Genomic DNA, 22291 nt, shown 5'->3' on the forward strand with positions numbered 1-22291 from the left:
TATTTATATTTATATAAATTTATATTTGCCGGTGTTCTGCTAACATCTTGACTTCAATGTGATTTTCGTTCAATAATCGGATTACTTCAGGCTTATGCCGTTAATAACCGTTTGCATTGCACAGAGATAGTCTTAAAGAAGGCCTGCTGCAATGTAAGAATCTGTATCTGGCTGTCATAAATGACACAAAGTTCACCTTATTAGTTTCAATATTGCTCTATGGCTGTCCTGTTGACTGCTGAATGATTTCAGTTGTTGGCTGTATTTGTTTTTCCTGATATTAGGGCGCTGCCATAGGATATAACGTAGTTGGCACTTGAAGGTCCTAATGATGATCTGGCTGCTTTCGTAAAGAAAAGTTCCGGTGTCGTTTGTGATTCAAGGTAAGTAGGGTTTAACTTGTTGGTCGCCTTTGTAAATGTTGAGTAGGTCACATAAAGTAAATGTAATATGCTTTTTGTATATTCCAATGTAAAGTGATCTTCAGTTTTGGTTTTCAGTTTGCTTTCTTCGAAATGTTGGAATTGGCATTCATTGTTTACAGCTTCTTAATTGTTTTCTCAACGGCTGAACCTATTCTTTGAAATCGCCATGGAATTCGTTATTTTTCTTAAAACTCCCTTCCACTCTATCAACAGCGATGGAAGCTGAATTGCTTGAGAAGTCAAGGGAATCTAGGTAAAATGGGAAATAGTGGATCCTGGACCCCTGCCAAGCGGACAGAACGTGAAGTAAGGGTGCCTGCTGAATCTACGACTCGTAGATCAAGGGCGAAGAGGTCGTACTATGGGTCGTATATGGGGACCTTGCACCAGCACAAAGTGGAAGCACGGACGTGAGCAATAAGGAAAATTTCGGGATCACCGCGGCGCAGGTGTACGGCGCAGGTCAGACATCGTGTAGAGGACATACGGCAGTTCGAAGGCGTACACGAGGCCAACAAGTCATAGAGTCCGTCAAAAGTCGTAGTTAGAAGGACCCCGTCAGTGAGACCAGTCATACAGGATCAGAAGTGCAAGAACAGTGCAATAAGTGCAGTGCGATAAGTGACCCTAAGGAGGAAGATCACAAAGTTGAGACGCCGAACAATGAGGAAGTGCACAAGGATAAGGCTGTTGAGATGGGGGTGGTGCAGGAGGACGCAACAAGGGCCTGTCGTGGAACGAAAAAGATTGGTGAGTCCTTGTGTGGTGTTCTGTGGCGGACGCAACCTCTTTGAGCTTGCCAGTGCAACTCGGAGTGGGCAAAAACAACAGAAGGACACCATTTCTTTTCATTTGTCTTAAAACTGAACACAAGTCTAGGTAGGTGTAGAAAGCCAGTGTAACAACAAAAACAAATAAATAAAGAATAAAGAGACAGAAGTACGTAGAAATAAAGTACGGAGAAGAAAAGAATCGGCATGGCAGCACGAATCCTCAGCAAAAAGCAGTTCCGAGAGGGATGCCTATCTTCTCTGGCATTGTAGTGTCTAGTCGGGTCTATCCCCTGTGGGACCTGCGGAGGTCCGATAGGATGTCACGAAGGTGGGGCTACCCGACGTGTAACTGGTAATGGGAGAGAGGACTAGGACGGCAGGATGACCGTTGCTTTGATGGTATCATCCAACGAGGGCGAGGTGATCTGGGTCGCAAAGGCTAGGACGGCCGAACGAAAGTGCGAAGATTTGTAAAGGACCTTGTCGCTGGTAGCTTGCGGAAAGGACCCGATGCGCGTCCGGCAAGCTACTTGAGGAGCAGAGCGAAACAAGAATCCAGATGTCATGTCGAGATTCCGAACGACTGGGTCAAATGAGGGGAGACAATCAGGCTGGTAGCAAAGGGACTCGAAGAGTCTATGTGAAGAAACAGCAGAAGGACACCATTTCTTTTCCTTTGTCTTAACAACAAAGGAGGCTGAAATGTGAAATAAATCAGTAGCCAGGTCCCCCCAGGCAGCCAGGTCCCCGTATAAGGGATCGTGCAAGCTCAGCTCGGGCTTCGTGAATAAGATCAAATAAAAAAAGAAGTGCGTAAGAGCCGCAGCTGGAGGCCTCAAACGCCTCTTTGCCTTAAAGATCACTTTATTGCTATTGAAGATTAAAATGTCGCCCGGTCTTACTGCAGGGACTCGGCAGCAATGACATAACATAGATTTTATGGAAAGGTCTAATTGAGCATGTGTAATTATAACAACGGATATTGTTTTGTATAAGATAACTTCAATGTTATGATAGTAAACATCTTCTGAAGATCTCCACCATCTTACTTAAATTACAGCTGAATTTAGTTGCGTTTATCAATTCAATAAACTATTTTTTTTCAATTCTGTAAACTACTTGATAGCTGATTTCTTAAAATAAACTGCAGAACTTATTTAATGTCCAATGCGAGTAGTGATTTTAACTATCAACGTCAATAAGCTCACTTTAATTATATATTCAATTATTTTATTATTCTGGACGCTAATGTGAAGTAAAGTTACTACACATCTGAATTACGACACAAAATTTCATTTTTTTTCGGTCTGGCTCGTAGATAATATAAAATAGAACATCGGAAATCCCTGAGACCATTTTTAGGAAAGCTTGACGTCATGTGTGACGTCATCTTATTCCAGTTATGGACAGATAAAAGATCAATACTCTGTAAAGTTAAATGACTCATGATTCAGTCAGAGAAATGCATTTAAAGAGAAGTAAAATCAAAGTGTTTGGATACAATGACATATGCATCTCCAATCCATCTACTTAGATCAATCGATTCTTAATCAAACTGGTACACAATTTCGGCTACGTAAGCCGATTTATAGTACTAACACAAAGTCCATTTGGCGATAAAACCTCCATTTGTTAACACTAGCGACTATGTAGGTCCAATGCTTCAGAAGGATGCTTAGGTTCGGTTTATTAAATTACAGTGATAGAACCTAAACAATTTGGGTGCAAATTACGAATATGGTCACGACAATTTTCATGAATTTGGATAATGCATAATGAATAATGGCGGCCGAGAATCCGTTCTCCTGCTATTTGCGTTAAAAAATGGTAACCAGAAAACAGTACTTTTCGAACTTTGAGGACTCCGTATTTCTCGGTATCCCTGCTTTAGAGACAAATGACCAATATAATTTGTTTATGGAACACAGGATAATTCAAGGACTGCAGGTTTATTGCAGGTTTATTTTCTCAAAGCATCCTAAGTCAAAAACACAAAAAGATAGTAATAAAAAAATGGATATATCGCCAAGCGAATCAAAAGGTGGTAATAGAGATTAAGGAAAATATTAAGAAATGTTAAAAAGCAAGTTTTATTAAATGGTTTTTTTTTTTAATTTTTTGTTTTCGCGTATATATTAATGATTTTTATATTTAATTAATTCAGATTAAAGAATTGCAATACCACGACGGCGCACCTGGCAAGCTGTCCGGATTTGTCAACGAGGTCGAGCAACTGCTCAATCTATACCCCACCCAAGATGCCCGGCAGGCACACGTAATATACGGAGCAGTGAGACGTCTGATCTTGGATTCAGTAATGGAAGTCGCAATCCAAGCGAGAGCAACAATATGGATGGATATAAAAACCACACTGGCAGTAAGGACCATTCATTCAAGGACCACAGACCATTCGTGAGTGAGACAACTGGAGGAGTTAACATACCCTGGTAGCATTAGTAAGCTTATAGAAAAATTTGAATTAGAAAGTGATCCTATTGAGAAGTCAAACTGTACAGAAATGTTAAGAAGAACGATAAAAATCACAATAGATCGAAAAGTGCCAGATAGAATATGCATGGCACTAGTGCGTAAGGACATTGATACTATTTTTAAAACAAGCTAATGGAGTTATGTCTCTATGATGCTAATCCCGAAAACCTGTATTTTAATAAATCGGAAGGGCGAAAGCGAAAAAACAAGGGTAATATGAATTAAAGCAATAATCAAAGCTACTAATAACAGATATCATAATTGTGGTATTATTACCCTGTAACAAATAATGCAAGCCCAAAGTCCGAATCAAGTTACGACTAAGCAAAATTCGTACTCGACTCGTTCTATACTTGTTAATCAGGGGGGAAATTACTACACCTTTAGAAGGGATTTAACTCAAGGTAGACAAAACAATCTCAATTTTCAACAACAAAACAATCCCCTCAATTTCAACCTTAAATAATGTGAATGGTAATGGACCGGTAAAGAGACAGCGAGAAAGTCAGAGTGGGCAAATGGCATGAACGTAAATTTTCATCAGACTGCCTCAGACACACAAGAAATGTAGTTAGACGAATCAGTCCCCATGTTGTAGAAAGCTATCATAATAATTATTATAAGAATGATCGGCACAGGTTCCTCTATCAACATCATACAAGGAACTTTTTCAGGCTTGGAGAAAGAAGAAGATTCGACAGTATACACTATAAAAGGGCCAATAAAATTAAAAAAAAAAGTATTATGATGAAGCCCACATGTCCGACTGTACAAAAACGCTCTGTCCATAAATTTTCCGATACTTATGATTTCCAGATAGGTCGAAAATATCTCGAAGAAACGAAAGCCAAGATTGATTATGAGAAGAAAACTGTAACTTTTGGTTCGAGAACCTACAAGTTCAGATATGCAGAAAAGAAGGACAAGACCGCATCTACGAAATGCCTTGACCCAAAACAAAAGTACGAATCTGCGCCAGTGGAGCAATACGAACCGAAACAGCAAAAGGTTAAGACGGCACCTTCAAAGTGCCTTAAACCAAAGTTATACGGATGAATGTTTAAAGATGAAGAATCCAGTTTACCGTAAACCTTATAAATACCCCCAAAACGTTGATTAGGAGGTTAACAAGCAAATTAATGACATCAAGGTATAATTCGCAAATCGAAGTACCCCAGTGTTCTCCCATTTGACTGGTCCCCAAGAAGACAGACGCCTCTGCGAAGCAAACGTTTAGATTTGTAAGGGATTACAGGAATCTCAATGGGATTGTGAACGACTGTCAACGATAAATTTCCCATTCCTAGAATGGATGAAATAATGGATAAACTCGGACGATGCCATTACTTTACAACGATTGATCTAGCTAAGGGTTTTCACCAAATCCAAATGTATAAAAATTCCATTGCGATAACATCTTTTTCAACCAAACATGGACACTACGAATATACACTCATGCCCTTTGGTCTGAAAAATGCCCCTGCAACATTTCAGAAATGTATGAACAATCTTTTGAAAGATTAAATTTACAAAGATTGCTTAGTATACTTGGATGACATTATAATTCACTCTACTTCATTGGAGGAACACATTTTGTCTCTAAGGAAAGTCTTTGGGAAACTCAGGTATGCTAATTTAAAATTACAAACATACAAATGTGAGTTCATGAAGAAGGAAACTGAATTCCTGGGACACATTGTAACCAAAAATGGAATCAAACCCAATTCAAATACAACTAATGCAATTACGAATTACCTAAGGCAAATGAAATCATTTTGGTAGTAAAGCCTATGACCCTTAAACTAAAGAAAGGTTCAGTAATTGATACCAATTGTATTTATTACGTTGAAATACTGAGTGATCACAACCCTTTGGTAGGGCGTAATAATATTAAAGAATATAAAATTGAACGAATTTGATTACTAAATTAAAGAAAATCATGTAGCGGGTGCCCTTCAGCACAAAAATTGAAGAAGTCATGCTTGGTGAAGTTGCAGATAGGGCGAACGCAACATTCTATAGTCGAACGAAGATAATCTAAATTACATATCTATAACTGAAAGACCACTTAATTTGTTCTATACACAACTTGGGAAACAGCGATACAACCAATTTCATTATTTTCAGAAGTTGAATATCAAAATAATTTACAAAGAAATTAAAGCTGAATTCATTAAGGAATACTTGTGCACTAAGAACTTGTGCCCTAATGACGAAGATATTCTGATTTTCCAGATTGCATAAGATGTACCGAAAATAGATTGTTAGAGATTGGTTAGAGGCAAAGAGGGCTATAACGAAAATATTTAATGACACGGGAAAACCACAGGCGATGAAAGCGGATAAAGATTCTGCATTCATGTACATAGCTCTGCAGAATAGGTTAAGATCTGAGGGCGTGAACATATCCGTCACTACAAGTAAAAACGGGGTGTCCGATATAGAGAGGTTCCATAAGACCCTAAACGAGAAATCAAGAATCATTGGTAATGAACAAAAAATATAAAAGATAGATGTACAAGCTGTACAAGATGAAACAATCCTTAATGTCTATAATCACAAATCTAAGCACAACACTACTAAAAGATCTCCGGCAGATATCCTTTTGTATGCAGTAAACCCAGACATTAATGGCCAACAAAATAATATTGACAAAATCCACAAACCCAATGAGAAGAAGAGACATGATTTTGCAATTGAAACGAAATATAGACAAACCCCACTTGTAAAAAGCAAAACCATTCAAGAAAACATTACGGAGTCAAAATTTGAAAAACAAGAAAATTAATACTAGTAAATACGATAGTTCCAGACCACCTGAAGAAAGCTATGCGATGTCACATACTTCCCATATTACTTATGTGTATTTGTATGTGCCAAGCATGAACAATGGAAATTCCGATAAGCTATGAATATAATTATTGAAGTACAAATATAACAAGGACAATGCTAATGTTTGAATATCTATTAGAAGAAGTAAACGATTTTCCCAATGTGCTCCAAATTAAATATTTGGTTGAGAAGCTAAAATGGGAAATTAATGGCTTGATTAAATTAATGGCTGATTAAACGAAGTAAAAGAGGTCTTTTAAACGTAGGCATATAAGTATTTATTTGGCACCCTAGATCAAGACGATAGGGATGAGCTAGAAGAAAAAATTAATACCTTTCAGAATATTCCGTTAAAACCCATGACTCAAATATGGTTATGGACGTAATCAAGAGTAAGAGTAGAGAAAAAAAACATCCAACAGATCGCGATTTTGATATTTAATTTACAACAGTTCACAGAATATATAGGGGCTATCGAATTTGGTATGCAATTAACTAGGCGGGGGATCTTTAACCCGCAATCATTAAAACACGTAAACTCGGAGAAAATGTTAAATATAAAAACTTCAACTTGGCTTAAAACAGATACGAAAGAAATTTTAATTAATTCACATATTCCAAGCGAAGTCCAAAAATCTCCGATATTTCAAGTAGTTCCTTCCCCAAATAATCATGGTTGCATGGTCAACAAATATTTGATAAGTTTTATATTTTTAATAATCAAGTATACCATAAGGATACAGAGAAAGTAATATTTAACAAGTTTATAGTTGCATTAATCAAACAGGAGCTGACTCAGTGTAAGTACACTAGAACCCATACAAATTTTCAAATCAATTATATAGAACCGAGTATACTGATTACCTGGAATCTACCAGAAACAGTTATTATTCAAGGATTTAAAATTGTACAGTTAAAATTGATGAATTCCTAATTTCAAACAATCTAGCAGATCTTATGCAAACGATTTATATCACACATAATGTTATAAGACTAGACCAATAGACCATTTACAAATAAAAGAGATAATAAACTCTCACGTAAAGCACTACACTGTATTCCAAATTATATGGGATATGTCATATGTCATATGAATCCTTAAGACAGGGTTGATGGAATAAACAGTAAGTCGTACACAGGATGTAACAGAAAACTCTAGACACGTCAGCCACCTGTAGACTAAAGATCTATTACCTAAGCTGAAAATTTCTTGCAAAGGCCCTCACACAATTGTCTCGTCCCCACGCTTAATGTTCGGACCCGCAAACTCGAAATCAGATGTTTTAGATTTCAATAAACAATATCGTAAGAATCTAACAGCGAATGCAGTCGAATCCAAGAGAAATGCCAAGACAATCAAAGTCAGTAACTCCAAAGCGCTCTTTAAACTCTAAAATCCAAAGTCCATATTCGAAAAGCTCTAGACCGATGCTTGAACATCAATCAATCCAGAATACATTAAAGAGTTCAGTTTGAGCCCTTAATTAAAATAGTCGGTGTTCTTGAAAATATAAAGATTATAATTAAAATTATATTTTTTAAATTACGAATTATCGTTATGACTTCCATATTTAAAATGTATATCAATTGGTTTTTTTTTTTGGAAAACAAATATTAAAGGATTTAGCATTTGTGGTCGTATTATGCGCTTACGCATGTAAGCTACCATCCAGTATTTCTCCGACATGGGAACTATTATATAAAAATGTTTACAAAAGCGTTAGAAATATTTGGCTTATAAAGTTTTGACACTTTCATTATACACCATAAAAAGGAACACTAAAGTTGACGACTCCTTTAATTATCTAATAACCGTTACTTTACAAAAAATGTTACCGCCGTAATAAGCAGCATACATATTATTGTGTTTCTGATTTGTAAAGTTTTTAGTAGGTCGGTAAGCAAAAAAATAATCTATTCGTACATTTTAAAAATACAGGCAAGACATATTTTCTCAGGAATTTTGTTTTTGTAACTTTTTTATTTATTGTATATATTTTTTAAACGTAAATAACAGGAATAAAAATTGCATGCTTAAACCTTTTTCTGAAAAAAAAAAAAAAAAAAGACGTTCAATTACAGCCTTATAAAATTGTAGTATACATTTTAAGTAAGTTAGTTTCCGTTTTAATAGCCATGCAATTCCAAATGATTTTTTTTTTTTTTTTGTATTCATAACTTCAAAATAACATTAGTTTTAATGCGACTGTGCAAATAATCTTTGGAATTAAGAAAATAAAAACACAAAAAAGTTGTATTTTAAATTGTCTGCATGCAAGTATGTTCGACTTCTGTCCAGCATTCAGATTACAATACTTAAAAGGGTGCTGATGCAATTTTCCATAGCTGTCGTTTTAACAGCATTATAGTAAGTAGTAACAATATTTTAGTAAGTGTTCACTCGTGCTTTATGAGAGTGCCGATTCCATGCTCTTAAATGTAAGATACTATTGTTATTTTAATAATAAAGAATCATGCATTATCTAAAATGGAACATTTTAATTCAATAACAGAAAATGTTATTTCTTTTCAAAAGATTATAATCATCGGAATTTTTCGGAACAATGCATGGGTGATCAGGCAGGAATTAATTATTTTTACTTTTTAACAAAATCAATAAATAACATCATTCTTATTACTTTTAGCACGTATCATGCGATCCATTTCCTAAAACGACTAAAAATTGTAAAACAAAAACAGGTTCAAACGTCTTAAAGTGAAATACAGTTTGAGTAGCACCTTAAAACCATCATAGGTCCAACTTCCTAATTTTAAGATGCAGGTTTGTACGTCATACGGAAAATATTCAACATCGATTGAACAAGAGGATTTATAGACGGCAGGAGGTTGCCATATGACCAATCCATTATTATAGACTATTGCTTTTGTCATGAGTGTCACTTCATAATGACCATCAGCACTGAAAAATATACATTTTAACACAACTCCTATTACCATATTAGACAAGCCAATAAATTGCTGCGCACAGTATTTAAAGAATATTTATACAGTATATTAGAGTATTTATAAGTACATAACAATGATATTGTTTTAATAATAACTTATTTAAAAGCTTATTACATACATATAATCTAATTTGAAAAATATTTAACTATTTAAATATTTTTTTAATTGTTTTAAATTTCAAGTAACTATAAACAGGTATGAGTGCGTACTTACATTGCACATCATATGAAAATGTTAAGTATCTCTCACTTACAAAGGGTTCATAACCTGTCCTCTGGATTGATAAACACTGTGAAACAAATTTTGTCGGATAGGTAAATTCAAAAAATTATTGTCATTTTAATAAAAGCATTATGCCAGAAATTTATTTCTAAGGGTTGTTAAAAGTTTATTGTTATCCTCGGTGAAGGGGATACACTAAGTTATTCCCAAAACTGTGGTACATTTTAAGCATCTACTTTCTAGGGACAGCGATCTCCAACTCGATCGCTTTAGTGTACCCTTTTCGTAGTCTCTGCTCCGATTTGAACGGATCTTAAATAGTACTACTTTGCAAGTTACCTCAAATTCGCATCCGTACATCGCTCATTCATGTACGTTAAAATTTAATACTCATTTCATTTTAAGGAGAACAAACTTATAATTAAATTGGAAAGAATTTAATTTTTTAAGCCATTGATGATTATAATAAAAACTGCAACTAATCGGTGACTTCATCTGTTTATTCCGTTCGTCAAGGTAGCCCTTTTAGCCCTTTTAGGTAGCCTTTTTAGCCTACTTTTAGAGAGTAAGGTTTATTAGATTCGTTCAAAAGTATTTAACAGAAATTAAATGTAAGCGTTTCCGACCATAAGTCAAGAGCTTCGGAACTACACGAGCAAAAAAGCTTATATTAAATTATATTAATTATATAAGCATATAGGTTCTAGATGCTTTTTTTCTGCAAGCTTGTTCCAAATGAATGACACGTCCTCTCTAACACCACAAACCGTATAGAACTGTCACGCCCAAACTTTCAATCAATCCGTCTCCTTAGCTTAGTAACGCTTTCTGATATTCAAGTAATATAGAGTAAAGTGGCTTTTTTGCTGACATATAGATCTAACATATAACGTATATAAATTCTAAATCAGTATCAACAGGCGATTCCTTATAGCCATATATACATATGTGCTCGTCCGTCCGTTTCTACGTCTTAAAGCTATCTGCATGAAACTTATCCAAATCTTTTATCTTTTTATTCCATGTAGCACTTACGTCGGAACGGGTCTGAACGGAGTACTATATCGAATAAAAATAAACAATCTACAATTTTGGTTAAAATTTTATTGAAACTTGTCGACGATTTCATATAGATGCCTTAGAAATATTTCGAATATTAATTGAAAAATATATGTATTTATATAAGAAGTTGTAGTTTCGTTGTTTTTGATCATAAGGCATTGCACTTCGTTATGCACCGTCAAAAAATATAACAATAGAAAATTTTTATCCTTAAATCATAGTGTTTTTATACAAAAAAGCTTTATATACAAAGCTTGCTGTTTCTTAGTCTACAAGCAAAATGGACGAGATACCCAATGAGATGGTTTAGCAAGAGTGCCGTGTTGGAGAGCCATACAATTAACAGTCGTCAATGTACAAAGTATGGTTGATTGCAGGAAGATTTTCTATAGGTATCCTATTATCAATTTCTAGCCGATGTAGAAACTGTGTGCTAGAAGAAATTCTTTGTCAATTTTAAAGACAAATTCATAAAGACATTATTTATAAGGCTGCTTTGTAAGTAGTTGAATCATGGGATTTTGATTTCTCATGAGGTTTAATTAGGTAGGTGAGCAGGATTCGTTGGATAACCATTTGTTTTTATTACCATACCTAGATAGCGTAGAGCGATAGCATAATATATTTTATACAGGGTATTGTTGTAGAATACTTAACACTTCTACGTTTGCGTTTCTGGGTTTACTTTTCCAAGGGTACTGGATGATATTGAAAATTTGGCTGTGTTGGAAGATGTTGGATTTGTTAAAAAACAGCATGTGGCGTTTAGGTCTTTATATTGAATGTGTTATGTGATTGATATTTGGCTACGTAAAGAAGATGGGATTTTGCTTGAAATGAGTTATAACTTTTTTCAAAAAGGGAAATCTGGCCATCAATTCCAAGATTTTACTATTAGGAACGTACGATTATTTTCCTTGTAGCTACATAAAAGCTATTATTTTTGCATTGTACAATCAGTTTTGGTTACGTCGGCAGTTCATCCTCATTTGTAATATAAAGTTTGGTTTCTTAAGGCTCTTTGTTTAAGCTCGTCTATGTCTTCTTTGCTTGGAATTAGAGTTTATTATAATAAGTAGGGTTTTTGGTTGTGGCGAAAAAGACGCTTTGACCAATAGGGGTTTCATTTTTGCTATCCGGAGAGAACGTGTAAATTTATGTGCGTTTCTTCGGACGCTATCAGTTTCGTCAAACAAATTTGGATGCACTTCTCGGTTGTCCAGAAACAGGCGAATATGGTATATGTATATGATGTAGTGTCGGAAAAGTTTCCTTTGCCTGTTACATACTTTTCAACGAATCTATATACCCTTTTACCCTGATAAAGAAATTTAGCACTTTAGTGTCGGAAATGCTTCCTTTTACCTGTGACATACTATTCATCGAATCTATATACAATTAGCACTCAACCGGCAGGGCTTAGCTTAGTAATCATACCATCGGAGTTTCGTTTTTTAGCTTAGCCACTTATTCTGAAATTATTATATTAAGATTTGTGCAATAAATACAACATTTGGTTAAACGTGTTTATAGGTTTTCCACCTTAATTCACCATAAGGTTAAAGTTATATGTACAACTTTCTAACTGTACGAAAATCTAAAAATCCTATACAAAGGAAGCATAATACGATAAAACAATTATTAAATAAATCAGAAGTATTTGCAACGATGATTATTTAAACTAAAATATAAATCCTCAAATTGAGCCTTGCGATTTCTTGGAAGAAGTCTACAATGAATGTTTTCGTGCTCGAGCCTGTAAGCAAATAATGGTCGACAAATAATATTACTTTAAAGAGCTCGCTGTGATTAAAATACTTATAAAAACACATAACGACTTTTAGTATCATGATGGACAGGATTACATGTCGCCGTTATACTAGTGGGCTGTTTCGTATTAAGAAGTCAACATGAACTGCTTTACAAGGTTTTGTAAATTTATTTGACACTTATAACCAGCCTCTAAAACTTTTATATATACTATACTATACTCTTCCTGTATTCTTGATCATGATCAATAGCCAAATCAATCTATCCATGTCCGTCCAAATTAACGTCGTGTTATTAGGAACTATAAAAGATAGAATGTTGAGACTAAGCATGCGAACTGTCCACACCCCCCAAAACTGTCACGTCAACACTTTTGAAAAATGTGACATTTTATTTTTAAATTTCTATAGATACGCCATAAAGCTTTTTTTCAGATTACAGAGACAGACGCAGCTCAAATTTGTTTTTTATGTTGCCATATTGTTTATTTTCTATACATATGGCAAAAACAAAAGGATGACCTTCCAAACGAACTTCCACTAGCTGAGTAACGGGTATCTGATAGCCAAGGAACCGGCCGGATTGGACCACAATATCTTATAGTTGCCTATATTATATATTCTTCAACACATAAGGAATACAAAGGGCCTGAAATCACTAGCTACAATTACTCATATTTGTACTATCATAAATAAACCATCTGACAGACTGTATAGAAACCTCTTCAGCTCGTGAAACTGCATAAGATTACGGGTTGCAAGTATCAACGAGATATTTCAGGTAATAATTGTTAAACAATAAATTTGATTAGAAATGAGAGAATGGAAGCAACGGTAACTCTTACCTTCCTTTTTAAGGTAAATTCCATTTTTAGATAAGGGGTGCTTATTGCTTACTGATTCTGAGGAGCGCTCTTTTAAGCAATTTCCATTAATTATACCTGTTACTCGTGGAGTAAAAGGTAGTATACCCTTTTTGTTTGTGTTGTCGATTTGTTGAAAAGTATGTAACAGGCTGAAGGAAACGTTTCCGACCATAAAAGGAATATATTCTTGATCAGGATCAAAAGCCGAGTCGAACTGGTTATGTCCGTCTATCCGTCCGTCCGTCCGTCTGTCCGTATGAACCTCTCGATTTCAGGAACTACAAAAGCAAGAATGTTGAGATTACGCATGCAGCTTCCAGTGACATAGATGCAGCGCAAGTTTTGTTTTCAAATGTTTCCACGCCCACGCTAACGCCCACAAACAGCACATAACCCTCATGTTCACACGTTTACAATATTTTTAAGATTTATACTCTTTAAATTATTTTTTCGGCAATTTCTACCGATAATCCAGAAAATGTTGAAATTTCTCGTTTGCACTTTCACTAGCTGAGTAACGGGTATCTGATAGTCGGGAAACTCGACTATAGCATTCTATCTTGTTTCCTTTTAGGATTCTGTGCAACAAATGACAAACGCTTATGAATATTTCTCAAAACTGATACATAAACCTGAGGGTTGAATTCCCAAGCGGGCACGCCATGTTCTTACAAAGAATAAATCAAATCCTTCGTCTAAAAACGAAAAGATGTACACTCTAACGGATCCTGCCATTAATCATCTAGAAAACAGCCAACTCGATGAAAGAAACAACAATGAACAATAGTTAGGTAGCTCGACTATCAAATACCCTTTTGTTGTAATGCAGCCCTCAGGAGCTTCATATAAATGCATAATCAATTAAAAGGTGCCAATAACGCTAGAGTTATATAACATATATAACAAACGTGCCAGCAATAGTTCACACTTAAATTAAAAGAGCCGTCTTCTCTCTAAATGCTAAAATCATTCGATTTCTAATCGCTGCAGCAATAGTTTTTTCTGCTTGCACATCTCTGTCTCTCTCGCACTCTCCATGGGGTAGTGATGGGTGTTTGCTAGTCCGGCACTCGACTAAAGCTTTTTCTTTTGCTTAGCATTTTATACGTAAATACGAATAAAACAAAATAAAAGCTTTATAGCCATTCTAAAAATTCTTATTGCAAAGAATTTTTTAAAATCTCACTAAATATTTTTCAAGAGTGTGAGCGTGACAGTTTGAAGTGACGTCGTTAGAATCCCAGCTTTTAAGCTCCAATAGTTACCAATATTTAACGTTAAAAAGATAAGACGGACACACAGACTTACGAACATATGTACATGGCTAAATTAACACAAGTAACGGGTGTAAAAGTAATTACTTTGCACAAGTATTAGTAAAAATTATTTTTCCTTTTTTTTTTAATAAAAACTGATATATATATCTGAATTAAAAAAATTTTTAAATGCCTTTGTATGTTTAGGGGCTAATTTTACTTTGGTATTTTACGGACCCTTGAATTATACTTGTAGTTTGGGAACCTCAATATTTTAGGAATTCTCATAAGGTCCAATTTCTCTGAAAACCTCACTTTGACTATGATATTATGCTAAACAAGTAAAGTACGTTTTGTCATTATCATAATCAATACCATTATCATTAGAAAAGTAGGAATGCTGTTGTATTAACTATATTTATATTGTATCTCCTGTGTTATTTATCAAACCTGGTTTATTTTCTAAAGTATGCAGCAATATAAGGTGTACGTAGAATCTCACAAAAGCGGTTTCATGAAGAAAAGTAATAGGTAGAGGATATATGTATAAACATGCATGTCCTACAATTTACCCATAGCATTTTTATTAATAAATAAATTTTACTTCGCTGGGTTCTATTTTGACTGTGCTGAATGAAATCCATATCATGTCAATAAAAATGTACTTTTCTGTTATATGCATTGTCTTGTATATTATATTTATAAACAAATTTAAATCAATTACTATGGGGCTTTATTGAAAATGTACGAGTAATTATTTGTTTTTATACACATAATAAAAAAAAAATATAAGATAATTTAAAAGTAATAAGATCTTTTGTCACTCGTTGTTAAAATGATTAAACATACCGAAAAAATAGAAATAACATTTGAAACTTTCGAAAGCAATTTGTGTGTTAGATTTATACAAAAATTAGAAAAGATTTTAAATGACCTACCTTAAACCCATCATAAGTCCAACTGCCAAATTTTAGAACACAGGTCTGTTCATCAAATGGGAAATATTCTACATCTATTTCACAGGATGATTTGTATATTGCTGGTGGTTTCCATTCAACTAATCCTTCTGAGTAAATTGTGGCTTTTGTTGCAAGAGTCACTTCGAAGTTACCATCAGCACTACATGATATTTTTCAGTATCGGTACAAATTATCATTACTTTTAAAGCTTGGAAAGATGTAATATTGTTAAAAATTGGAAATTTCTTAAAAATATATGTTTAAGTATTTGAATTAATGAATTGGATAGAAGTAATACGTACAAATAATACAACAATAATACACATAATAAACAAAGTTCACTACATTTTATCTATAGTTTTATTAAAATCCCGAATTTTATTTAAAGCGATGCTTGCCTTCGGACATTAAATGATCAATTCAGATTGTCAAATCAGTAATAGATCAAAATTTATAGCTTAAACTTAAAGGTGGGCATACCGAGGTAGAATGTAGAAGTAGACATCTCTTTGCCAGAGTAATAATGCAATCATTTCGTCAAACTGAACGTTAATATACATCAAATTATTTAAGGTCTTTTTAAAAATACTTTGTAAAATATTGTTTTAACGCCATATTACGTTACTCGTAGAGTAAAAGATTATACTGGGTCTGATATATAAATATATATTATGTAAATATGTAACAAGTATAAGGTTGTGTTTTCGACGCTAAAGTATATTGATCAGGATTATTAGCCGAGCCGATCATATCTGTTCGTCCGTACAATCGAGATTGTAGCATACGTACTTCTAGAACTGCGTTAGCTAGTTCCCACTGTGGTTTGGCTGGGCTGGCACATTTAGCTATTAAAAGGAGATAGATTTCTTATGAAGTGCAAACCTCGCGAAACCCAGTACCATCAAAACCCCACCCTAAACGGCCTTCATTGTAATATATATTTTATAAAGATATACGAGTTTTTATATATGTATCTTCCTAGCACTCCCAGTAGCTGAGCATCTGATAGTATCGTCCTGTCTTGTTTTGTATTATTTTCAGCAGGTAGTAGATTGCGATCCAAAAACAAGCATGGGCCAGTTGCTCTCCCTTTCTGTAAATCAATCAATATTATATCAATACGAAATTAAATTGCTAGCAAATAACACCACAATGTACCCTGGATGTCAATGAAAGATGTATGCACTAATAAGTCAAGTTCTTTAATTCTCTTTTGCTCCAAATTTTTTTTGATCGCTCCCTTTATAACTATTTATCCAGCAATAAGTGGTAATGTGTAACTTTGTGTAATCCACGCACATGCCGTTTCTTTTTGACTAGCACAAGAGGAACTACTAGCTCATAGCCATAGCGTTGGCGAAAATTTATCTTATATTGACCATATCATCTTTAGTTAGTTTACTAGGGCGATGCTGAATGGTTTTATGCAGACCTCTGAGCCCTAAAAAAGTAAAGCTGTTGTTATGCGTGTGTGAGGGATGTCCTTAATCAACGATTTCAAATATTTTCCCAATTCTTTGGCTAACCTTGTTTTTTTGCCCGTTACTCGTAGAGTACTCGTAGAGGGTATAGTAGATTCGTTGAATCGTTGATTCGTTTCCGACCATATAAAGTATATCTGGTCGATCTGGCCATGTCTGTCTCTCCGTCCGTCTGTCTGTATGAACACCTCGATCTCAGGAACGACAAAAACTAAAATGTTCAGATTAAGCATGCAGCTTCCAAAATGTTGCCACGCCCACAAACCGCATAAAACTGTCACGCACACTCTTTTGAAAAAGGTCGACATTTTTTAATTTTTTTATATATATTGTAAATTATTAAATGTGTGCCACAAACCGCCCAAAACGGTGAAATTTTTTCATTTTTGAAAAAATATTTTGTAAATTTTGTATAGTTTTTATGCCACGCCCACTATAAAGGCCACTCTAACGTCCAGAAACCGCGTAAAACTGTTACGCTCACACTTTTAAAAAAATTTTAAGTTTTTTTTAATTTTATTTTTTTTTTCCTCAACTTCTACCTATATTCCAGAAAGTGTTGAAATTTCTAGTTAGCACTTCCACTACCTCAGTAACGGGTATCTGATAGTCGGGGAACTCGACTTTAGCATTCTTTCTTGTTCTAAATTCAAGTTATTCTATTCAGAGGTGCTCCGTAAACCGATTTTGCCAGTGCCGACTCAACAGTGCAAAACCCTTCAGCGGTACTCCACACAAGTAACTTTCTGATTTGTTTTAGACTATTTCAATTAGCTTTAAAATCCAGCAAGCGTTGGACGTAACCTTTGAATCTAATGTTCGAACATTCGTATTACTTACCTTAAAAGCACAAATTATAAACAAAATACGTCTTAAACAATTATTTTAAAAACAAGAAAGAACACAAAAGAACACAATTTTGGACGGTTTGTGGGCGTTGGAGTGGGCGTGACAAAAAGCTTTTGGCAAATCTATAGACATTTACAAAATATATACAAAATTGAAAAAAATATCCATTTATTTTTTAAAGGTGTGGCCGTGACAGTTTTGTGCGGTTTGTGAAGGTTAGAGTGGGCGTAACAACATTTGGAAACAAAAATGCGCTGCATCTATGTCTCTGATGCATATTGCATGAATGCATTTATTGTGTTTGCCCAGAGTCTCAGCTCCTTCGTCCTGTTGGCATATTCAGCAGAGGATTGGCGGAAAGGGGAGCCAGAGCAGACATCGCTGAGCTCATTTGCACTTTGACGCGTCCTCAGCACAGGACGAATCACGACGAAACAGGATGAAACTGCAACGTCAGACAGGTGCAGGTGCAGGTGCAACTGACGGCAATGACGATGTTAACGAGTCCACAAAACAGCTCCAAAGAACTTGAGGCCACCTCCCCCACCCCTTTTTGTGGACCGCAGAGCCAAAAACCATCGCATTGCCCCATCGCCCCATATAATAAGCTGTATGCTTAATCTCAACATTTTTGTAGTTCCTGCGATCGAGACGTTCATACGGACAGACGGAAGGACGAACGGACATGGCCAGATAGACTAAGCTATTGATCCTGATTAATAATATATATACTTTATATGGTCGGAAACGCTTCCTTCTTCCTGTTACATACTTTTCGACGAATGTAGTATACCCTTTTACTCTACGAGTAAATGGTATTAAAATACTCCTTTATTTTCTCAAGCTTTATATGATCGGAAACGTTTCCTTCTGCCTGTTACATACGATTCAACGAATTCAACGTAATCTTGCTTTACGAGTAACGCATATAATAAGTAACCAACTTGGAAAGGTGAGTGTTTATGTTAACAAGGTACCTCAAGACAATGGATGCGATGAGTTCTTTCAATTCGATGGATTTAAACTTTGTAATGCCTTATTGAGGCGTTCTTTCTCCTGGCTTTGGGCGAGTATTAAAAGTCTCAATTCCAAGGAACCGTTTAACAAAGAGTGAACGAAGAGTCGGCTAGGTCAAGCCGATGAAACAACGATACAGTAGAGGGATTAAACCTTTTTAGACATATTCTAGACCTCTGGGATCAATACTATCAATACTCAATTCAATTATATTTGTACCTACACGTTCTTACAGAATTACAGAATTACAGATTAGTTCTTCCAGTTGGCCTAAATATGGTGGCTTACCAAAAATTGTGAGCTATCCTCTATCGGCGATTATAGATGTTTACCAAGTAATATTTGCGCAATTTTGTTGTTTAACGTCATGAATTTCGCAATAAATTATATATTATATAAATAAATTATTAAGCTACCTACAGTTTTCGGTCTTTTTTTTTTTTTAATTCTAAATTTCCAGTAACACACAAGAACAAAACCAAAGAGAATGCTATAATCGAGTTCCCCGACCATATGCTAAACAAAATAAAAAAAATATATAAAATTTTGTCAAAAGTTTTGGAGTAACATTTTTGAAAAATTATCGAAAGGTTTGTGGGCGTTAGAGTGGGTATGGCAACATCATTCAACAAACTTTGGAATCTGCATGCCTAACAGACAGACTAACTTAGCCAGATCGACTCGGCTTTTAATCCTGATTAAAAATATATATTATTTATATGGTCGGAAACGCTTCCTTCTGCCTGTTACATACTTTTCAGCGAATCAAGTATACCCTTTTACTATACGAGTAAATTGTATTGTTTTATTGTCTCGAGCCAAAAAAAAATTAACCATTTTGTTTAATTCCAAATTGTTACAATTACTTTCTTCCACCTTGTATCAAAATCCCGCAAAAAAAATATAACACATTTCAACTGTTAAGAAGTTAATCCAAGCCGCTTTATACCTCTACATAAGCTCCTACATAATATATATTATATACAGCAGTCTCGTCTCAGCGGCGAATTCTTTTTCGTTTTAGCTTGTTATCAGCAGCGTTGTTATTGTGACGCGTGACGCGATACCCTGTATTCGGAGGGATATACTGGATTTTGACGTCGCTTGCAACCACTAATATTTGATACTGTGTACCTGGACTTTCTATGGAAATATTATTTTCGTTGTTCAAAATTTTTAATTTTTATAATTTTTTCAAGAAATTTTAATTTTTTTGTTTTGATTTAAGAAAAAATGATTTAACTTATTTAAAATTTATTATAAACTTATCGTCACTTCGTTTTAAAATTTTATTTTATAATATATAAATATGTATGTTATATTATTCTACGTTTTATTGATGTGTATACATTACTGTTTTATTGGTCCCCAATGATTTGGATTTCTGTATTGTTTAAGGCTTTTTATCGAGAGCGTCGTTTGTCGGCACATCTTCTACTTCTTTGTCGTGAAACCCTCTCTTTCTTGCACGTCTTTTCAGTACTCCTCCCGAAATCGTTCTCTCTCGTCTTTTAAAGGCTAACGGCGTTAGTTTCTCCTCGTCGTCTTTAGATTAGCTAGTATAGCCAGTCATTCTGCGTTGCCAGACCTTTCCGACATATATATAAATTGCAATATTTTTGTACAAGATCGTCTGGCTTTGATTTTGATTCAGGAGGAGGAATTAAAAGACATTGGAAATGTAAGAACAGATTTGGAAACCCAAGAACAGACTTGATGATGTCGATGAATTTAGAGAAGAATTGGAAGATCTTTTGAGAGTGACCAGGGCTAATGTTACTTTTCTCGGCCTTCATCTCAGAAAGCGATTACAAAAATCATCATCGTGTTCTTCTTCAGACATTGGCCTTATCATATTTAAAAATTTTATCACTCTTTTCGAATTTCTCGTTCATAAAGACGAAAACATTCGAGTTTTCGAATTGAGTATTCTAATGTAGGAATTTATTAATATAGCATACAATATTTTATTAGGATACGTTCAAACATAAAGTGTATTTATTCCGGCTTACCAAGCCCTTTTTTAAGTACTTGTTCTCCTTACTTGTTCATTTCTCTGGGAACCATTCACAATTACTCTACTACTCTACTTCTTGCACAAGCATCGGCGGTCTACCAAGTATCGAGCACTTGGCATTTTAAATGGCGATCTGAATATGAGTTTCCATATAGCTTAAACCACTTCGAGTTTGCTGCGAAGAAAGAGTTTGCCGCCTAGTTCAAATCCCACTTTAATTTCTAGTCTCTTCGGCTTCACTTTGGCTTAACTTATCAAATTACAGAGAGGAATTTTTTAAAAGCTATGTCTAGCCTTAAAAAGGGGTTTGATAACGAAAGCCTTATTTTTATTTATACTTTGTTAGCTATTCAAAAAATATAGCAATAATTAGAATAGATTGTGTCATTGATTTACGGCTGCTTGTGCAATGCAATGCAAAATTATTTCGTCGTGAACAGAGCCAGTCAAAAATGGAAGAAACAGCTCGAATATAGAACTTTGCCGCTAGTCTAATTTTGAAGAAATTTTAATTCGTCGATGTCAGCATTTATCCACAGTGGACTCATCGAAGCCTAAGCAAGATAAATTATACTAAATTAAATTAAGTAAGCAACATATCGAAGCTCGTATTAGTGCTCTTCAACCCCCATCTTCTAGTGAAGATCTACAAAGATGGTCTTTTGTCAAAGATGCGAATTTGTCAAATCTGCTCTCTTATGTATCATGGGCCCTACATACACGCCCTATTTAAGGGCGTTGTATATAAATGAAAGAGTACAAAATGTCGGGCTTGTGGACGCACGCATCACGTTTTAATGCATAGGTACACGCTTTCTGATAATAGTTTAGTGTTTTCACCACTTCGGACAGGGCTATCTATATAGCTACGTAAATTGTTAGTATCCGAACAAACAGCGGATGTATGTATTCGACCGAACACTTTTAGACTACGTTTCCCTAAACTAATTTTATAAACGAGGCTTACTGCTTCCATCCGAATAGAGACTTTCTTGGTATTGGCGTGTCCAATTCAAGATGAAAGTGCAAACAGTTGTGATGTCGCTAATAATGGTAGTACGTTACGTCCCGTTACGTCCCGAAAGGGGGGAAGGTTCCATGTCTCTTCTATAGATAATATCATTTCTTTAACTCCACATAATGTCATGCCCATCAATCTGCTCCTAGGCCTACCACGTCTAACCAGTTATCCTTCGTGTTTCAACTCTCTTATAAAACGAAATATTATATCTCCTAAATGACATATGGATGGATAAACTATTCAAGATGATTTTTCGCTCCATTCTATTCCGCTTCCATTTGTAGT

The 22291-nt window shown here is 34.9% G+C and overlaps 2 protein-coding genes across 5 annotated transcripts in view; one reads left to right on the forward strand and one right to left on the reverse strand.

Moving 5' to 3' along the window:
- Nucleotides 1–22291, reverse strand: part of LOC6544493 (acetylcholine receptor subunit alpha-like) — a 76918-nt gene that overhangs the window by 21472 nt on the left and 33155 nt on the right. For 2 of the 4 annotated variants that reach the window (XM_026976448.1, XM_001973762.3), the window contains exon 5: nt 15601–15781. The exons of 1 other annotated variant lie outside the window; for it this stretch is intronic. In XM_026976448.1, coding sequence (XP_026832249.1) covers nt 15601–15781 — 181 coding nt within the window. Of the gene's footprint in view, nt 1–9700; nt 9714–15600; nt 15782–22291 lie in introns of those variants that run through there. One more of the 4 variants, XM_026976449.1, reaches the window with a different exon arrangement.
- LOC113563869 lies at nt 919–3851 on the forward strand. The gene is made up of 2 exons (XM_026976450.1): nt 919–1175; nt 3363–3851. Exons 1-2 carry the CDS (start codon nt 1089–1091, stop codon nt 3612–3614), a joined length of 339 nt encoding a protein of 112 aa, XP_026832251.1. The 5' UTR covers nt 919–1088; the 3' UTR covers nt 3615–3851.

Source organism: Drosophila erecta, unplaced genomic scaffold (assembly GCF_003286155.1).
Source record: "Drosophila erecta strain 14021-0224.00,06,07 unplaced genomic scaffold, DereRS2 tig00000021-arrow-pilon, whole genome shotgun sequence".
NCBI classification, from domain to species: domain Eukaryota; kingdom Metazoa; phylum Arthropoda; class Insecta; order Diptera; family Drosophilidae; genus Drosophila; species Drosophila erecta.